The 20,945-nt window shown below is 34.2% G+C and overlaps 1 protein-coding gene across 2 annotated transcripts in view; it reads left to right on the top strand.

Annotated features, from left to right (window-relative positions):
* Nucleotides 1-1,874: 1,874 nt before the first annotated feature.
* TRAPPC10_1 (Trafficking protein particle complex subunit 10) overlaps nucleotides 1,875-20,945 on the top strand; it is a 40,866-nt gene continuing 21,795 nt past the window's right edge. For both annotated transcript variants that reach the window (XM_051216326.1, XM_035729729.2), the window contains exons 1-11: nucleotides 1,875-2,105; nucleotides 4,654-4,806; nucleotides 5,790-6,031; nucleotides 7,634-7,830; nucleotides 9,635-9,836; nucleotides 11,222-11,333; nucleotides 12,262-12,536; nucleotides 13,835-14,745; nucleotides 16,089-16,265; nucleotides 18,158-18,505; nucleotides 19,958-20,601. In XM_051216326.1, coding sequence (XP_051066903.1) covers nucleotides 4,776-4,806; nucleotides 5,790-6,031; nucleotides 7,634-7,830; nucleotides 9,635-9,836; nucleotides 11,222-11,333; nucleotides 12,262-12,536; nucleotides 13,835-14,745; nucleotides 16,089-16,265; nucleotides 18,158-18,505; nucleotides 19,958-20,601 — 3,139 coding nt within the window. In that variant the 5' untranslated portion in view covers nucleotides 1,875-2,105; nucleotides 4,654-4,775. The remainder of the gene's footprint in view (nucleotides 2,106-4,653; nucleotides 4,807-5,789; nucleotides 6,032-7,633; nucleotides 7,831-9,634; nucleotides 9,837-11,221; nucleotides 11,334-12,261; nucleotides 12,537-13,834; nucleotides 14,746-16,088; nucleotides 16,266-18,157; nucleotides 18,506-19,957; nucleotides 20,602-20,945) is intronic.

Here is a 20,945-nt window from a genome sequence, read left to right as displayed (position 1 = left end):
GAGAATACATGTATGAAAACAACATTATCCATGGACCCAACACAGGCTTAGTAAATGCAAGACCTGTGTGTTGAATCTCCTTATAACATGGGACAGTTGGTCGACCTTCTTGGAGTAAGGAATACCGATCCGTGTAATATTCCCTGATTTCACAGAGTCTTTGACACTGTCACATGTACTCCTTATAAGGAAGATTGCGAAAATGGGTTTCACTAACCCACTTCCGTTTTGGTAACGAAACCAGCCAAAAAACAGAATGTTCTGGACATAGGTGAATGGAGTGCACATCAGCTGCAGGCTTTTGAAACCAAGAGTTCCACAAAAGACAGTCTCTGACCTACCTCTGATTGCGATCTTCAACAACGACCCTTTAGCTCAGTAGCATTACCCTACACGGACTACTCAAAGATATGGACACCCACAAGAGGTGAAGGGGACTCATTTGAGCTCATCAAGATTGTGAAAACAACCTGTAATTGAGCAGTGGATATTGGGTTGAAAATCAACCTGTTGAAATGTCACATCATGGACGTTTTGCACCTGTGACATAGAGGACTATGTCCTCCGTGGAAATCCACTCCCAGCTGTCTCTTCAGAGTACGATCCTAGGCTGGTAATCTTGGAAAGCTTGTACACTAGTTCAAACTACACAGTGGAGGTAACCAAAGCAAACCCAACTCTTCAGTTTGTAAGAAGACAATCATCTCAAAATTGTTCTTAACTCTTTATAACGTACTCACGGCGCCATTGTGAAGTCCACTATACTGTCTCTCCACTTCTCTCAAAGAGAGACATAAGTCTCTTAGGAACAATGTAAAGACTGGCAATTAAGTGGATAACAGAGCTAAAGAGTAAATCTTACGAAGACAGACTTCAACAAGTCGGATTATCCTCTCTGAGCTACGAAAGAATGAGGGGTGACTTGATATTAGCAGGTGATGTACTAAGTACGCCAAATCACGCCAGATACGAGTATCCTACCAGAAAACCAACATCACACCCCTTAAGACAACCCTCAAAAGACTGCACATCAAAATGTGAAAACCAAGTTACGCTACCACTTTATCACAGCCGAAGTGCCCACGGCCCCCACAATGGATAACTTCAAGAAGAGACTTGATAAATATTTACGCGCTTATGGACTACCATCTCTCGCTTAGACCAGGTGTGCCTCACCTGAAGTTATCGTTGTAACACAAAACTAACGTATTCTTAACTCGCTTACCACCATCACTGTTTCCCATTTGTATCCTTATAATTCCTATATTGCATACCGTGTCTTACCAGGTAATTAAGTTACTTATTTATCTGTTTGCTTATTATTTCTTGGAACAATCGTCTCCTCTAAGCACTCTAGTTCTTTCCATTGTCACTTTTCACATTACGACCAACCGATCTTTTGCCTGGTAACATGATGGCTGCTGGTATCCAGAATTCCTACAGCCCTGAGACAAACCCACTCAAAGTTTAAACTATACATTTTGATAAATAACTAGTGAACTAACTAGAATTATTCCAGTCGAGTGACTAGACTACCAACCGTTGGGCATTACGGAAAATCTGGAACCGTACAGAAACAACAAGAAGTGATCCTAAAGAAATCAATCGGTCTATACAAGCTCTTAACAAAGGTAGTAGGTATTAACTGTTATCTTCACTTCACTTCTCTGAACTATACTTTATTCCTCAGCAAACCAATTTTAATCTCAGTAATGTGGCAGTTGCTGATCTTAGCAACCTTACACCCCTAGAACAAACCCACACATTTATATCCAAGAGAAATTAATCCCTTATCACCTATCAAATCCATTGGGGTTAGTGCAGTCGAATGGCTGGAATATCCACATTGGATGATACTAAAGGCTTGAGACCGTAGCGTAACATCAGGAAGCGGGCGCAAGGTAACCGGAATGTTCAAGCTGGATATAAAGATATTGGATACGGGCCTTTTGTTCACCCGCCCGATATGTTCACACTGTCTACAGTTTGGCGTAAATGCATTGTGACGAATTTAAGATCTCATACTAGCTTTCCTAGTTGTGATTGTCGAATTGACTTTGGTACATGCTGTTATTGATTGCTATCAGTTGTTTTCACTTATAAATGTAAGTGCATTCTACGAAATATCTGAGTCGTTGGTTCACTTTTTTGTCCTATTCTCAGATTCCCTCACACACACTGCTCCAAACACTTCCCTAAAACCCAGATTATTTAAGGCTAAACACGAACCAATATAGCATATTATAGTATTTCTTATAGTGAATTTGGGCTTGGTTTGTAATATATACTATAAAGGCTTCTTCACTGGGACAGTCACCGAAGCGCTCATGACTAAACCTTCAGACCAAAATTGCCACATGGAGACGAGAATTCAAATATCTAGGTTCGTATGTGACAATTTTCACATAGTATATGCACATCATAATGCAGAGAGCGTTTACTAATAACTTTGGGAGAATCATTGGTTGGCTGTGTTATGACTTAATTCTTTATATCTTACGAAAATACCAGAGACTACAAAAGGACTGTTTACGTGACTTGTGGTATTCCTGTGGAAAAACCCCTTTGGTAAAATGGACCTTAACTCACCCATGGTTCACGTAAAAATGGGCTGATATATCCAATCGTCTCTGCTTACTGATATTTAAAACTATCTACTTATCTATTCCCTACACGTCGTGCATAAAGAACGAATTAAGGTTACGAAGTAATCTGTATTTTTACTTGCTATATTTATGTTATTTTGGTCTAGGTACAAAGATGTGCTTAGCATTGCACAACCTCTTTACTATATCGAAAATGACCTCCAATACTAGTCAGCATATAAGATCCCTCTGTAAACTCAGTTGTGAAACGTTCATCAGAGCGTTCCATAGTTTTGAGCGGTTACTGATGTTCCGACGACTGGTAGTGTCCCAGAACTTTTGTTTCGTATTAAAATTAGGCTTATCCATTTCTAAGGGCAGTGTCAACTGGCCATATAGGCCGCTGGAGTTATTCTCAAGCCAATACATTAGCTATTAAACTAATCCATCTTCCAACTGAAGGTTTTTGCATCTATCCAGTTCACTAGATCTGAGTACTCAGTCCAACAAAATAGCATTTATCTCGATAACTGAAATTTATCAAGCTAGAACATTTTACGATGGCATATCGTAGTTAGCTAAATTGAATTCAGCTCTGTCCCTTTATGTTTTCTGTAGTTGTTTGTGTACTGCATTAGGCTCCGAAGATAGAAAATAACATCAGTGGCAGATACAATCTATCTGTCTAAGTATTCTCTGTTGGACAATTCAGTGACAGGCAAAAACAAAAGTAAGGAATGTTTATAAGAGTGGTAATACAGAACTAAAAATCAGATGGAATAGCATCACAAAATGGTAAAATTATTTACAGACTTTATTTGACCTAAACACAAACATTGGTACAAGGAGGCACCAAAGAGATATGCACCACATAAGTCATCCGATTTGTGTGAGGGCTGGGATATTGTCTGGGTGCCCAAACCGAAGCAAGTGGGTTTCTTACGGGAACACTTCCTGAGCCTTTGAAATAAAGGTCTAATCCACAAGACAGTGGAGCGAAGTTAGAAGATGCAGTCCCGTGGTAGCCGATGACCTACAATAGGTTCATACGCTTTTTGTTCCATCGGAATCCTGGAGCCCATCCACTCTATTGGTCTGAAATAAGTGTTTCCCGACTCCCCTAGGTGGATCCTCCGTACCCACCGATCCGGTTCAAGCCCCAAACATTCTCTTGTTGTCCTCTCAATTTCGTAAACAACACCGCTGTCGTGAGAAGGTAGTGAGTAGGACTTCCTTGGCAGTAGTTGTATGCACGTGGCCATGCGAGGTTATTTGGAGATGGAGAGCTTATTCTCCCCACTCTCGGTCGTATCAGGGCATTTGGGGTCTATTTACAGACTGATAAAGTATTAACTGTTTTAAAATTGTGAATGATGCTATGTAGACCAGTGCAATCAATTTTTATCCCAGCTGCAGAGACTTTTAATAACTTTAGCAGTCTCATATATACATCCAGAAAATCCAGTAACTAAAACTGCTAAAACCCTACAAATTGGTCTCAGTCAACCTTACATACCTATATACACAGATATGGATTACTTAATCTGCTACACACGCGTGTCACATTTGCTACATTCCTTTTTCCAACACATACATGACAATTTACGTTCACAAATTTCATCATTCCCTGCAATTTACACTGTCGATTCGTGTTCGTGTTCATGTTGATCTTAAGAATGTACACTATTGGTTGCCTCGGAGCTCACTAAAGTCATAAACGCTTGACGTCAAAGACAGTTTGAATAGCCTTTATCCTACCTCAAATTGTTCAGTAACGCAGTAATCCTAAAATATGAGTCGCTCACCAATGAGTGTAAAACTTCCAGATAGTTCAGAGTTTGATTGAATCGAGCGAAATGCTCTTAGCTAATATCTCTCTGGAAGGCTGAATAATGGCATACAACAGTGTGAAGATATTCACTTTCTAGTTGAATGTACTAAATCTGTTCTTATCATTATGGCATTTTTTATGAGTAATTTAAGGCTTTTTTCAAATATTCTAACATAAATATGTAACTATACAGAACTTATCGTCGTAGAATTGTACCTACTTCATTTGAATTTTCAGGTGTCATTGTCAGATTGCTTATATTTCTCACTCCTATCAAAACAACACTACAACTTGATTTCTTCCATTCATTAGAACATTAGAAACCACCTTACTTAACTATCAAGTTGAGTACACTCTCAATGGACTTTATATTGAAACCAGTTATTTCATGTAAGTCATTCGTAATATGAATTTCTCCACTAAACAACTGGTTAATATTATATTCCCAGAATTTTGTTACATTTGTTTCAAAGACTAACTTTTTAATTGATGTTTATTTTATAAATCACCTGAAGTAGAACTCACTATACTGTTTGTTTGCTTGCTAATTATATAATTTGTCTGTAATTTTGATGTTGTATTTCATCAGCAGTTGATTTTAGCCGGTAAACCTGTAAAAATCAAAATTTTGATAGATTTATTTTGAAATTTATCTTATTCTCATTGGTTTCACAATAGAGTCTAAATAGACTAGTGAAATGCTATAACATGAGCACTGTGGCCGAAACTCGTATCATTGTGTAAGATGGAAATATTGCAATGTTCCCCTCCTCTACAATATAGAGTTCGACACTAAGTAATATGGAAATATTACAAATAAATAAAACAGTAAAAGTAGTATGAAGTTTGAAATACAGATTCAGTAAGAAGTAAGTCTAAACCCTTACTGAATCATGGTTTCTACTATGTTCAGGCACCTTAATATATCACAACGTTACCATTTTGTTAACGTAGGTTCGTGTACTTCACAAACCTTAACACTTGCACCTAGGATTCATGAAGCAAGTGTAAGTACTATTCATAGGACCAACCTTTAATAATCGGTCCTTGCATGTGTGTGAAGGTAGTGTCACTGAAGTTGCTTTTTACTTGTGAAGAAGACCACGCTGCCGCCATTTTCCGCTACAACTTCACCGTCGGAATCGAAACGTGTTGCTTCTTGCCTTATCTTCAAGAAACCCCAAGAAGTGTTTGGTTAGGTCATGGCGATGATTAACCCCATCTAGTTCTTTAAGACGGTAGTTGTTTTCGGATCAGATTTTCATGAGTGTTGCTTGAGCTTTGTTGGAAAGGATGTCATTATTTTGTCATCGTTCATTTAAATTAATTTCAACTCATAAATACCTAGAGATCTATATTTATTTTAAATTTAGGTGCTGGTGATGAAAATCTTTTACCTTATTTCGAAAGCCGCTGTTTATCGACTTTGGGGAGTCAGCAGGTGGTATGGAAGCATCCCAAACTGTCAATGGTTCATTCTGTACGATTGGGAGCATGTTTTACAAGATTTCGTGTTAGCCAGTTACAGTCTAACGTCAAAGTTTTATCAAGTGGAAGACCTATTCGACCTGTCGGTACATTTCAACCATTACTTTATATTTATGTGACTTCAAATGTAAGTAACAATCACTGTTTTTATTCTATTTATTGTGATTCGCCTAACTTAAGTGGCTTTAGTAATTGCCCTAGTCGAAGCCTGAAAAATTGTTAAAAACCTAACTGATACAAATCTTTTAATGTGTTTAGTTGATCATGTTTAACTACATTTTAAGTGTGCCTGGAGATGCATTTTCGGTAGTGGGATGAATATTTGTCGACGTATGGGGTTGATAAAATGTGAATGTGCTCTACGTCTAATTAGATATCAAATCATATGACCGTTTGGTTAATTAAGTGGATAGGTCATAGTAAAGTACTCCGGTTCATTAACTTAAAATTCCTCTTTTATTCGCATAGAGAAGAGTGAATACTAAGTTCAAAGGTAAATATATGATTCTTAACTCAAGTATTACTCTTTTGTACATCTTAGTTTCTAAGAATGTAATACACTTTAAAGTGTAAAGAGAGATTTTAATCAGCTAAATCACGTAGTTATCCCACTAAAGTTGTATATAAACCTTTCTTTCTAGTTTTAGTAGGCTCAGTTAACTAATCACACATCTAAAGTGTTGGTGACCTAATGGTAATATCGAGGCAATCCTCACTGGGTGCACATATGTCAAGAGAGACTAACATCACTGGGAAGATTCGAATAACCAATACAAATGAAAATGTTTTGTTTGAAAAAAACTTTATCGTTTTGTTGGTTTAATGATGGACAACAAAATCTTACGGAATATCCGAACTGTATTAGTGATTACTAACAAGTTTTCTATTAAGATTCAAAAACCCTTTCCAACTTTTGGCCTTGGTTATTTGTACATATTCTAGCTGAATGTCATATGTGTTGTACATTACCGATCATATGTTGCGAATGTTCAGTTAGTGTTTATCTCGTAATGTATTATCATTTACAGTAAATCCCTAATAGTTATATGATTAAGTTGTATCATTCTATGAAGTAATTGACTGTAACTGGAACAGTATGTATAGAAGTATATATTTTCTGACCCATTTTTACTAGACAGTAGAAAGACTAATGGTGGAATAAATTAGTTGATGGCAATTGGCGGTAGTCAACAGTAAACCTTGGACTAGTGATTACATTGCAACTCAATCAATGCAATTCGATAAATAATAATAAGAATTTAACATACACGATATTGTTCACTATTCAATCAACTGTAAATTATTTGATGTATGACTAAAGATAAGTGGAACTGTTCTTCTATAATGCATTCTGACTGCTGACTATTTTACTTTTTAATATTCTGCTATCCATAATCTCTTCCCTTCCATTTTTTGATTCTGGCTTTTTTTGATGATTCTTTTCCTCAATCGAAGATTTCTGTGGTCTATTTATATGGTAGAGTTTTACGGATGGATAAAAAAATTTGGATACTCTGAACTATTCACGTTCAAAACTCCAGATTTGAATTCTAAAAAGTAAACTACCAACACATTAATGTGGATGTATGTTGTCAAAAGGACAATGTATGCTTCGAACTTCAAATATGTCATTATTTTTAATACTGTTATCATACATTGTTTTTGTTACTAAATGTTCAACAATTAACTAGAACTTTGATGTTTTTCGATTTTTCATTGAATATTTTAGGATGTTTCTCATTATACATCACATGGTGGACGGAATGCTATCGGTAGTTGGTTAGGCCATTTACGTGCCAGAAATGTATTTGACTGGCTTATTATTATGGTTAATTCTGATCCACAATATAACACACCAAAAATTCTACAAAAATCAAATGTACTTGACAAAATTAGAAGTGATTTTAACGTTCGTACAGGCGACCGGTAAGTCTTCTGATTGATGTTTTTCACTTTGTTTAATGTGTTATATCCAATTACTCAATATGTTAATTTCGAAGGAAAAAATATTTGAAATTAAAGTATTGGGTGTTTTTTTTCTAAAACTCATCAGTTATACCGTTCCCCGTGATTATCCCTCTTGATGTCAGGTGAACACATACTATTTTTCGAACGTTGATTGTATCAGTTAACACCTGCAATATCAGAACGCTCATAAGTATAATGATATTCGATTTACCAGTTTAAGATTCTGAAACCGTAAGATTATACTGTAGTCCATATTGTGTGTATATCTCATCTTGGATTATATTGGTCAAATGTGTATTCCATTTGCTGTCTTGTTATAGGACTGTGGAACTGTACAAAAGCCTGGTAATTGTATAGTTCTGTAGTATTTCGTGTGTAACGATAGATAAGAGTAATATGCTGGTTGCGTAGTGTCAAAAAAGACACTGGATTTTTTTTGTATTGAATAGAAATGATTCAGAAATGTTGCTGAGTTTTAATAACGGTCGATCAACCTCTGTTGCCATACATGTATCCTCAGCGAATCGTCTGTAAATTGTCTTTTTGGTATAGGACAAAAAACTTATCATGGGCTTTACTGCCAGCCACAGTTCAAATATACTGCCCCCAAATGCCCTGGTACAGCCGAGAGTGGGGAGAATAAGCTCTCCATCTCCAAATAACCTCGCATGGCCACGTGCATACAACTACTGCCAAGGAAGTCCTACTCACTACCTTCTCACGACAGCGGTGTTGTTTACGAAATTGAGAGGACAACAAGAGAATGTTTGGGGCTTGAACCGGATCGGTGGGTACGGAGGATCCACCTAGGGGAGTCGGAAAACACTTATTTCAGACCAATAGAGTGGATGGGCTCCAGGATTCCGATGGAACAAAAAGCGTATGAACCTATTGTAGGTCATCGGCTACCACGGGACTGCATCTTCTAACTTCGCTCCACTGTCTTGTGGATTAGACCTTTATTTCAAAGGCTCAGGAAGTGTTCCCGTAAGAAACCCACTTGCTTCGGTTTGGGCACCCAGACAATATCCCAGCCCTCACACAAATCGAATGACTTATGTGGTGCATATCTCTTTGGTGCCTCCTTGTATCAATATTCATGTGTTTAAATAAATAAAATAAAATAAAAGTTCAAATATACTAAAATATTTGTGCTTATTTCCATATTTCCTTGATTATCTGTCTACCTTATCTGTTGCTACTATCTCATGTACGGTGAAGTAATCAGTAACATCACTTCAAATTTTTTGACTAAATAGGTATATAAATCAACATTCCAGTTTCTCCAATTCGAGACATTAAACATATATTGAGAACTTTATTAGATCTTTGACCTGAATTGTCATAAGGTTTTACTTGCCAACATCGCATGATATATGTATTGTTTACGTTCTTGAAATTTAGTAAATCAGTCATTGAGAACTTTTGTATATAGACATAGTGAGACGAGAAACGGATATCCAGAGATCAGCATTATTTGAATCCAATCCACATATTAATGTTAAAGTTACTACTCAGCTGTATTCGATTGACTAGGCACCTTGTTTGTTTGGTGCTTTCTTCATTAACCATTTTGCTTCGAATCACTTTTGTAAACCGAATTTATTGCTATTCTCAGCCCAAAGAATCTGACTATTTTTTTAATTCTTCATCTCACGTAAGCTTGTTTTTACTTGACTACTTGCTTAGATAATCAGTTTATCAAAGCAAGCATATATTAATATGATATAATCCATGTATACAGTTTTTATATCTTTTAAAGACAATTTTTAGAAGTACCAGCACCTAATTCAACTGAAGAAAAACTATTCAATGAATCATGGGATCAGTTAACTTATCTTGTTCGTAAATCTATCATATCGGCTTGTATGTCAATTATTGCTGATTATGATATACATTTACAAATGCTGACCGATTCATGTTCAACCTTTACATGGGATTATTTTGAGTATTTAGATAGAAAGGTAATGACGATTATTGTGAAATTATACTATGATGATGAGTTTAAGTCAACTAATCAGATTGAAGATAACGGTTTTTGAAAATCGGCACGAAATTTAAAGCACAATCACGAATAGCCTATTACTCAAAGCAATGGTGTTTGACTATATTTCGTATTTTGACTGATTTTGAAGGGGATGTGATTGTATTGAAATTGGTTAGACCGTTATCCGTAAAAAAAGGTATAATAGAGGTAGAAATGTAAAAGTAGATTGGGCAAGTAGTAATTTCTTTAATTTAATTAACTGGTTTTCGAAATATGGGATAGGACGTTGCAGAAAGGTTATTTTGAGTATACTCCAAATAGAGTGACGTTAATTCTCACATCCATTACTAGAAGTTATATCCGGCTTGAAACAATGAAGAACATGGGCTATCAGATTTTTAGAAATGTTTTGGTTGTCTAAAGGCTCCATTGGAAGAATGCTATGAAGTCATATGGACAAATTCCTATATCGTTCTTACTATGAATTCAATCCTAATGGACTTAAACTTAAGCTGAATAAATTCACTGATCTTGTGGAAACTCTCTATGTATATTTCACTATTTCTGATTTTTTGTGGTTAATACTTCATTGTTATCACCTGCATTTTAATCGGGTAATAATAGTTTATCAAAATACTACCTGCTCAATCCGCTTTTACTTTTCTACCTCTATTATACCTTTTTTACGGATAATAGTTCCATCAATTTCAATACAATCACATCCCCTTCAAAATCAGTCAACATACGAAATATAGTCAAACACCATTGCTTTGAGTAATAGGCTATTCGTAATTGTGCTTTAAATTTCGTGCCGAATTTCAAAAACCGTTATCTTCAATCTGATTAGTTGACTTAAACTCATCAGTATCGTATTGTTTTACCTAATGTTTCTACGTATCTCCTCATTTATATTTTTATTTTACACAGTTATTGTTATTTTCTATTACTATACTAATGTCAAAGTTGAATTAATTTCTGTATAAATAAATAGGAATTATTCTAATAAGTAAATGCTTCTTGTATTTACCATTTATCCCTGTTATTATTCATTAGTAGTAACTTGGATTAACTAGAAATGACTAGTTCAATTGAAATGTTTCTTCTACTTTTTCCATAGATTATTAATACTGTTACTAAAAATTGTTTTGAATTCCCCCCCACAGATATCTATTTTGTCATAGTGTTTAAATTAAGTATGCTCATTTTCCAATATCTGATAAAATTCTATCTTGGATTCATAAATTTACTTGGAAGTGATAGTGTTTACCATATACATATAATTTGCGTTAATTATTGAATTAATATCAATTTATGTTTTGATGCATACCTATTTGTATTTTATATTGTTTAACAATTACACAGGAAGAATTAGCGCATATGTATTTGTTTCTTGGTGGACATGAACATGCTTTACATGAGTATCGTGAAGCAACCGAATTACTTTCTAAATGTATTAAAGCGTCAACACAATTAGGTAAGCAATTTTTTGTTTAAATTTTCAATAATTTTCTGGTGTTTTTTTTATAGTTTGATATGTTTATCTGTCAAAAGGATATTAAAACAGTATTGTGATGTTTACTGATAGATCTGTTAACATTTTATTTATCAAATAATCTGAATCTAATTTTATATTAATTAACGTATTCATTTAAACAAATATATAGAATTCGAACAAAAATGTAAGCAGTACGAATTGCCGAAAAGTGAAACGATTTGTAATCTTAACTTGTATCTACGCTATTCATGATTAAGATGAATCTCAAGAGACAAAATAATGTAATAAATGAACTAAAACTGATTTATCTTCAATACGAAATACAATAATGTTAAACTGGGCACTCGATCCATACATTACTTAATTAGTCTTAATTCATATATATATTAGTTGTTTAATACCTCCTATTGATGTTCAGGACTGCAATTGATCAGTCTTTTTCGGAATATGTGCATTCTGTATGGACCGTTTCGATATTGCCAGTAAGTCACAAGCATTTTTGGGCAGAGATGGATGGTGGATAACAGTGGAATCCAAGATGTGATTTTCGCCTTGTTTTGGACTCGTCAGCTGGATGTATCTGCATCCCAGAGTTGGTGTTCACTCCGGGACTTGAACCCGATACCTTTCACTTCAAACTCCATCGCTTTATGTACTGACCAATTGTAAATCCAGATGCTTAAAACGAAATTCTTAGTAAAAACTACACTTCAGTATGTAGTAATGATCCACTAAATGAACTGGAAAAATCACTACCAGTGCTTGGCACAACACACTAAGTGATCATTGAACACGTTGCAGATTATCCCAGTTCACTTGTAGATTAAACAATTTTAAAAGTATCAAATCCTTTTTGTTGATTTTCACAATCTCATGAATTTCTGTCTGCATCTGTCATTCTATTCAGGATCTAAACGTCCTCAATGGTTAGATCGATTAACACAATTATCATCATCGGATGAAGTATCACATTATGTGTGTGATTATTCTTTAGATGTGACTAATACAGAAATAAAACAGTCTAGTCGTTTAAAAACCCGTAACGCTACATTATTCGAATTGAAAAATTACCTTTTATCCAGACAAGCATCAATATTATGTATATGTGATCGATTAAATGAATTCCCTGCATTTGCTTATCATACCATTTGTTCTACATTGACTGAAATAAACATATTAGATGTAAGTAAATTCTTATTCTAACGATATAATAATTTCCGATATATATATATATATATATATCAGCCAAGACCTGATATGTCATATCCTTTTTCAAGACTACGTAGTATTTAAAAGTCAAGTGAGTACGGACCGTTGTGAGTTATTCATCTACACATGGTCGCTACCTACACATCCCTGTTCAGATAAGTTTAACTAACTATATATCTGTATACATATACTTGATTTGCAAGCATAAGTGTTCGGGCCTTGGCAAGAAAATTTCCTATTCAGTTATGATCTTTTTTGCATAGCTAAACTGATTAAGTATAAAGTGTAGCACACAACGTTTGTTAGTTTATACATAAGTCGAGTTGCATTGATGTGCATATCTGGCACGATACTAAATTTTTTATCCATAAAAATTCAAGAACTTTAACAAATGGATATCTGCAAATATGTTTAAGTTGTAGGTCTTCTGATTATTTCGCTCTAATATTAAAGGGTCACTTAGATATATTATGTATTCAATATAGTTGAAATAAGATCCAAGAAAAATGCGACAGACAAATCGATGTACATGTGATATTCAGTTTCTATTAAACAAAAAAGGAGAAGGCATGTAATAAACGAATACAACTGCCATGGAAATGTTTATTTTCTGCTCTATATCCAATCTATTCTCTCTCCAATGTTCAATTTTCTCTTACTAGTTATTTTCACTTAATACAATGGCAAAACGCTCAGCCAAAGTTTAAACAACATTATAAAATAATACTAACCTCTTCATTTTTGTGATTGGCTAATAACTAAGTAGTGATCAATGTCATGTTTGTTTAATCCCTTAGTGCTGAGCGTATGTTGTTGATCGAGTTGCCAAGTCACTCACCAGATACCTTAGTGGTAACGTCTCGAACTGTGAGGCTACAAAACACGGGTCCTAATCCTTCAGGAAATATCAGTTCTCTCAAGATCGCATGTACATCTCGCTGACGAGTGTCATCTATCACGAAACCTAGGTTTAAGGTTTTCTCCTGACTACTTCCAACTAACTAACATATTGATTTCTTGATAACTGTCGAATAGTGTTTGATTTGTCACTTGTCGCTAATATCTATCTCACTAGTGTCATTAGTATATCAAGAAAATCACCTGTATAATAACTGTATCTTCAGCCAACTTATTTTTTCTCAGTGTTTGTTTGATATGATTAATCTTAGTTAAAAAATTACTTAGTAAAACACCAATCATGTTAATAAATCGTTTTATTACTTTTTTTTCCCGATTTTTGTAAAAAAAATTCGTTTACTTTTGAAAAGTAGATTCAAATGGATAATTTATTTCGCGCTGTTTGGATTCTGTGTATTTGTTTAAATACACTGACAAATATCCGACTAGATTCAGATCGTTCAATGGATGATGTTAATAAATCAATTATTGAATTATTGGATACAGCTTTTTCATGCAATAATATTTTAGAGAATATTAATTTTACACGCCTTTCAAAGTTATCATTTAATAGGCAGTTGTCGTCGTCGTCATCATCATCTTCATCACCGACCATAACAACACAAAGTGTATTTATCGATGCTAACAAAGATTCAAATGTTACTATTTGGTATATGAGTCATTTAGTGGATAAAATTTTCACACATTTTCGTTGTTATGATTATCCATTATTACGTAATACTTCTCATTTATCACCTATCAATAATGTTACTAGTTCATCAACAGAAAATTCATCAATAATCCATAAATTTTCATTCAATAAAATCAATAATGAAAAAGATATATTTTGTTCAGAAAATTATTCTATTGAATTATGGTTAATTGTATTTAATTATATAAAACAAATTGGACAATTCATTGGTTTATGGTGTATCAAATCGAATTTATCTATTCATCGTGAAAAATATTCATTATTCAATAAAATAATTACTGATAGTTTAATTAATAATCAACAATCAATAATTAAAGATTCTATTCAACAACAACAACAAAATGATAATGGAAATCAATTAAAATTAGAAATAGATCAAATTAATATAGAACAAATACAATTAGATCATTCTATATTATTTGCTCATAATCATTTAATTCCATTATTTACATCATCATTAATTTATTCACAAATTTTTACATCAATTGGACAAACATTAATTGGCTTTTTAAAATTAATACATTGTCCTAAACGTGCATATGAAATTGTTTATGATTTGGCGGATTTCTTATTGTAAGTTCATGTATATATATATTAGTGATATTTTACTCTAGATTCATTTTTCAGATTGATCTCTGTTAGTAGGTATGACATTTGATATAAATGTTTTTTTATATGCTTGCTAAACCAAATTTATCCAAGTGAAAAGATTAATAAATAACTAAGGAGATGTAGTTGGAAAATTTGAACAAAGAGGTGTACATATCATCGATATATCTATATATATGTTTACACAATGTAGGTGGCCGAGTACTTAAGGCGATGGACAGCTAATCCATTCGGGTTTTCTCGCGTGGGTTCTAATCTCATCCCCGTCGAGTGTCGCGTTGCCCCCATATTCCCTGGTATGGCCGAGAGTGTGGAGAATAAGCTCTCCCTCTCGAAATGCTCTCACATGGCCACGCGTATATAGCCTCTGCCAGGGAAGTCCTACTCACTGCCTTCTCGTGGCGGGGGTGTTGTTTACGAAATTGAGAGGACGAAAAGCGAATACCCGGCGCTGTAACCAGGTTGGTTATAAAAAATCCACCTGGGGGAGTTGGAAAACCCTGATTCCAAACCAATGGTGCACATGGGCTCCAGTATCCTGAAGGAACAAATGGTGTATGAACCAATTGTTGGTCACCGGCTACCATGGGACTGCATCTCCTTACGTTCCTCCACTGCCTTGTGGATCAGACCCTTAGGTCGAAGATTCCGGGTGTGGCCCCCTAAGAAAACCACCTGCTTCGGTTGGGGCACCCGGGCAGTATCATAGCCCTCACACAAATCAGATGAGATTTGTGTGGCGCATATGTATTTGGTGCCTCCTTGTACCAATATCTATATGTTAAAATAAATAAATAACCCCTTTTTCTCCCTCCTAGAAATCATATTGTTCCTAATTAAACTTTCTCCTTTAAGCTTTAGATTGCGCCTCGGTTGTAAAACCACAAATATCACCCCCTTGTTTTAACGCTTCCATATTTTTGATTGGAACAGATTACTTTGTCGATCTTCTAGGGTCATGTAAGTCACAATTAAACGCTACTGTTTGCCTTTATTTTGGCATCTAGGTGCTTAGTTAGTTTTTTTCCTCAGTATTTTTTATTTTGTAGGGTTCTTTTGCTGCCTATTACAGTCGTATTATCATAGCTTACATCATAGACTAATCTTTATTAGACAACCATTGAAAGCAGATAATCACTAGATGCGTTGTTCCGTCCGAGTATTGGACTCTTCGATAATGTTCATCCATGACCCCACCGGCGATGAAACCCAACACTTTTAGTCTTGCAGCGAGCGCTTCACCTCTAGACCACTTAGCCAGCATCTAATCTTATTTTTTATTTTCTAAATTTTTAATGATCATTTAGTTCACAAGGAGCTCATGAATCAGCTTCATGGTTATATGAGTCACTAATAAATCATTATGATGAATCTTCGTGGATTGGTTTAGTAACAAGTACACGCATATGCTTGGCATGGTGCTACCATTCCTTATGTGTAAAGAAGCATTTTGAAACTAAAGATGATTATGAAATTGCTCGAAAGTAGGTGAACACGTGAAGTTTGTTCTTTTTCCTTTTGTGTACCTAAATCATTATCATATATTCAATAATTGTGCTTGTGTTTTCTTAGAACGGAAAGATTATTTCTGGTAGTGAAACCCACGTCTCGCGTTTCGTTCTTTTTGGGACTCGTCGGCTGGATGTACCTATCAAATCCCAGTATTGATATCCGTATTAGTACACCTAGCAATGTTAGCTACAATCCGTCTATTGTGAAAGGGGATTTATGTCAAAACGGCTATATCAGGCCATTCAACTCAGGGGATGCACATATACCAACAAAAAGATTGGTCAAAATTCAGTCCCGAATATCTACATTGTGATATTTCAAACTCTTACTAATAATGATATAAACTGCGTTCATGTTTATCGTTTGGTTAGAAAAAAATGTGTTCAATCTGTTTCATATATTGATTTATTTCTGTTGTACAATAAGGTCGAAAATTACATATCAAAAAATCAAACAGTGATTTAATAGCTCTTATATACGGTGTAATAATAGGGTTTTCCACCACTAATCTAATTTTTTTTACTTCGGTTACTAACGTTGGATCTTATATATTCAGCTCTATATTATTGTCACATTCTGTCACGTTTCATTTGGTTACAAAAAACTCACGCTTCCCATACGTTTACCCACAAAGCAGTGAAAGTGCAAAGACTAAGAAATTACTAGGAAGCTTTAATTGTCAGAACTGAATGATAATGTACACAAATAAATTATTTATACATTTATCCCTTCTGAACGAGATAACGACATGTTGGCTGAATAGGTGGATAATTAAATCCATCCAGTAACAAGCCTCGTTCATATTTTGTCGATTATCACCTAACTTTGAGACAGTATATGCGATACCTGGCTTTTGCACAGTCACGTACTATTACTTAACTCTCTCAATCTATCAGCCTTGAGCATTGGCTTATTGGTTAAGGTGCTCAATTTTCGACGACTAAGTCCTGGGCTCAAATCCAGCTACACCTGCTTTAATTTGGACAACTGGATAGTATCATTAGTTTTCACACTTAGAGTGTGGTTCATACCCAAGTAACCCAGTAAATAAGTTAATTTAATACATATTAATGTATCCATGTTCATCGAATTTTATATTCGTCTTTTTCTCTTAACTACAGCGTATGTGTTTAAAACAAAGAATAATTATCTGATTTGACAGTTAACTTCTCACGATATAAAACATGTTACAAATAGTAATAAATGATTATAGTCCAAAAGCATTCTTTTTTTACACTGTATAAAACTGGGAAACGAAATTAGTCATATTTATTTATGACTTAGTGAATTAGTGCCAGTCATTGCCATTTTCTTAAACACTACACAACATTGTATTAGTGTTTTGTAGAATAAGTACTAATTATATACTTACTTACTTACGTCTGTTACCCCTCGTGGAGGGGAATAGGCCGCCCATCAGTATTCTTCATCGAACTCTGTCCTGGGAAATCCTTTCCACTTATTATTCATCCTTTTCGTATCTGCTTCAGATTTTCGACATAGTGTGTTCTTTGACCTTCCTCTTTTTCGTTTCCTTTCAGGATTCCAAGTTTGCGCATGCTTCATGATGCCGTTTGGTGATTTCCATAATGTATTTCCTATTCACATTCATAGTTTTTTTTCCTAATTTCCTCTTTATCTAAGCGGGTTTGTTCTCTCCCATAGTAGGTTGTTACTGATGGTTTTCGACCAACGGACATTGAGTATCTCGCGTAAACAACTGTTTATAAATACTTGTACTTTGTTGATGATGGTTGTAGTAGACTAATTAAATAGTTTAACTGGAAAAAATATTTCATTATTAACATTTTCTAAAATGAATGTATATTCATTTTCAGTTTAATGATTTTCCTAATTTATATAGATACATTCAAATCTGTTTCATCTTAGCTGGTACAAAACACTCTGTATTACGTACAGCTGCTATTCATATTTACAATAAAATTCAATTTTGGTATCAAACAATAAATTTTACACAAATTTTATCGATACCATCATTTAATGATTCAATTAATCCAAATTATTGGTGGAAAGAAGCTGTTGAATTTCGTAATTCTTTATTAGCCTATCATCAATGTATTGTTTTGGATCCTTATCAAATGTCACCATTGTTTCGTTTAAAATCTGTTGAATTGGAAGGTGTTTGTAATTGTGGTTATCAATTGATTTTTATTCAATTAAAGTCTAATTCAAACAGAACATTTAAAGCATCGTATGTTATATTATGTTTAGTTTTTTTCCTTTAGAATAACTATTTTTCCTTTTTTTCTGAAATCACTTATGAAACACATCTTACTATTTCTAAGAGTTGGTGTTTATCGAAATTTCGGCACGGATTCAGAAAGCTGGGTTAATCTTTGCTAATTCGTGTCATATGTAGCATAGTTCAGATGTCTATCTGGAGATCAAGGGGCAAATGTACTGCTCACCAGTCCACTCTGTACTGTTCTATAGATGTGAAAAATAGTCTATATGAATAGAATATATGCATATACTGGACTTTTTCAAACCATTCATTGGGCATCACTAGAACGGCTGAGCTTTAATTAGTTCAATTCATAAAATGTTTATTTTTGACTACGTAAAGCAGCTATTAAACGTTTACCTAAGAAATGCTTAGGTTACAGTCCATTTTCCTCATAATCTCTAACTATTCACCATTCCAATGATCTGTATTCTTTGAAAATGTTTAAATCATCGTATTAACCGATAAGTCCTGTTTAATTTGCTCCCTGTCTATTCATAATTTACATCTGTTGCAGAGATATTTGTATTAGTTTATTGGGAAAAGGTAAATTGAATGAAGAGATAATTCATTTGAACGCTGGAATAGAAGTATGCTAACTGCTTTATAACAAAGATGTTATTTGAATCTATTTGTTGTGTGTGGAGCTTGTGGATATTGAGCATTATATCTTAAGTTGAAGTTTGACTCAACATATTTTCGTGTTAACGGTGTTATGATATCTTTAAGATTCAGATAGTAAATACAGCTGAAAACTTAGTGCTATAATTTGCTTTAGTTTCTCTATTTCGCCAAGGCTTATACTGTTCTTATGTTGCCACACCACCGTCTTAATATACGATGTTTGAGTATGGGTAGTACATGTCTCAACCACCTCATTTGATCAAGGTTCACTACTTCACTAAATGATTCGCCAATCTTTACCTTGTACTCTCCATCTTACCCCAGAATTGCTCACTCAGTGGTCCCAAAATACACAAGCGATATTTCTATAACGCTTATGATCGGATACTATGACATATGCTACTTAATTCTTAGTCTCTAATGATAAACCACAGATTATTGGGTGTATTAACAATATGTTCATTACTTCGACTAACTTCAAGTTGATAAATGTGAAGTAGGTACTGATAATTTTGTCCAGAACGACAATCGAAGTTCAGGAATTCAGTCATCTTTCTCAGATAACACAACACTACTTAAAGCTGCCATCTGATCTCCAAATCTCCATCATTTCAAAAGTGTTCATTGGTTTCTGTTTCCTGTTTGTGTAAACTCCGTTCAAATTAATCGTATCCCAAGAGTTTTCAATCAGTTTCTCAGTTATTCACGATATCATAAATTGTTTATGCATTATAAAGTTGTACACTTTATATATAGACAACTGATATTACTGTACAATTTTTTCTATGACTACAGAGTACACATTAGTGGATCAGAACCTTCGTACATTGACTGGCAAACATTGTTGAATCCAAATGAATTTCTGCCTTATCATGTAATGGATAAAACTAATCAATTATTGATACCACAGTTAGATAGCCAACTACATTTGATCAATTTGACTACTGCTCCTAGTATCTCTGTTGTCAAAAGCTTAGCAGGTAGTAATGTGAATAACCCGATAATTATTGGTAGTGGTAATAATAATAATCGTAATAGTAGTAATAATATTAGCACTGGCAGTCATAAAGTTATCTTACGTGGTCAATTCTCTACTTCATCTGAAAAAAATTCAAGACAATACAATAAGTACCATTTACCAACAACCGAAATAACTGTCTCGACACGTCGAAGTTATTCCAGTATACCAGATAGTTCTAAAGAATATCTGAATAAAAATTTAGCACTTAAAGGAAATCAATTGAAAATTAGTAAAATGAATAGTCAGTCACGTTTAGGTTCATTGTTAAACGTTGCTGCATCATTGGCCAGTAGACCAGCATGGAAATCTCAAGATACTATAGGCGTTATGAGTGATGAGCATAATAATACTCCTATTTCTACCCCACATATAATACAGAATGGCAGAATTACACGGATTCCTTCTGATGGTTTAATCGGTAAGCATAAAAATTATGAAGGCATTATAAGCATACATTTATACTATTTTATTATTTAAAATAAAATTTTAATGAAATAATGACTTTCGAAAATGTGAAAGGAAAAACATGAAATATATAATAACTATAACATAATTTATGGTGGTCTAATCAGAACTTGATTGAATTGAATACATTTGTTTTGCTACACGTTTATCTTATGAAAATATAAATTTTCTGCAGTGTCTTCATCATTTAAATGTATGACTTATTGGAAGCAAATAAACAAATTCTGATGTATTAACTTATACTTACATGACAAACATAGCTTTTCATTCTTTCGGTTTGTGCTTCCAATTCATGAT

The sequence above is a fragment of the Schistosoma haematobium genome, chromosome 4 (genome assembly GCF_000699445.3).
Source record: "Schistosoma haematobium chromosome 4, whole genome shotgun sequence".
NCBI classification, from domain to species: Eukaryota; Metazoa; Platyhelminthes; class Trematoda; order Strigeidida; family Schistosomatidae; genus Schistosoma; species Schistosoma haematobium.
This window is presented reverse-complemented; position numbering and strand designations above follow the sequence as displayed.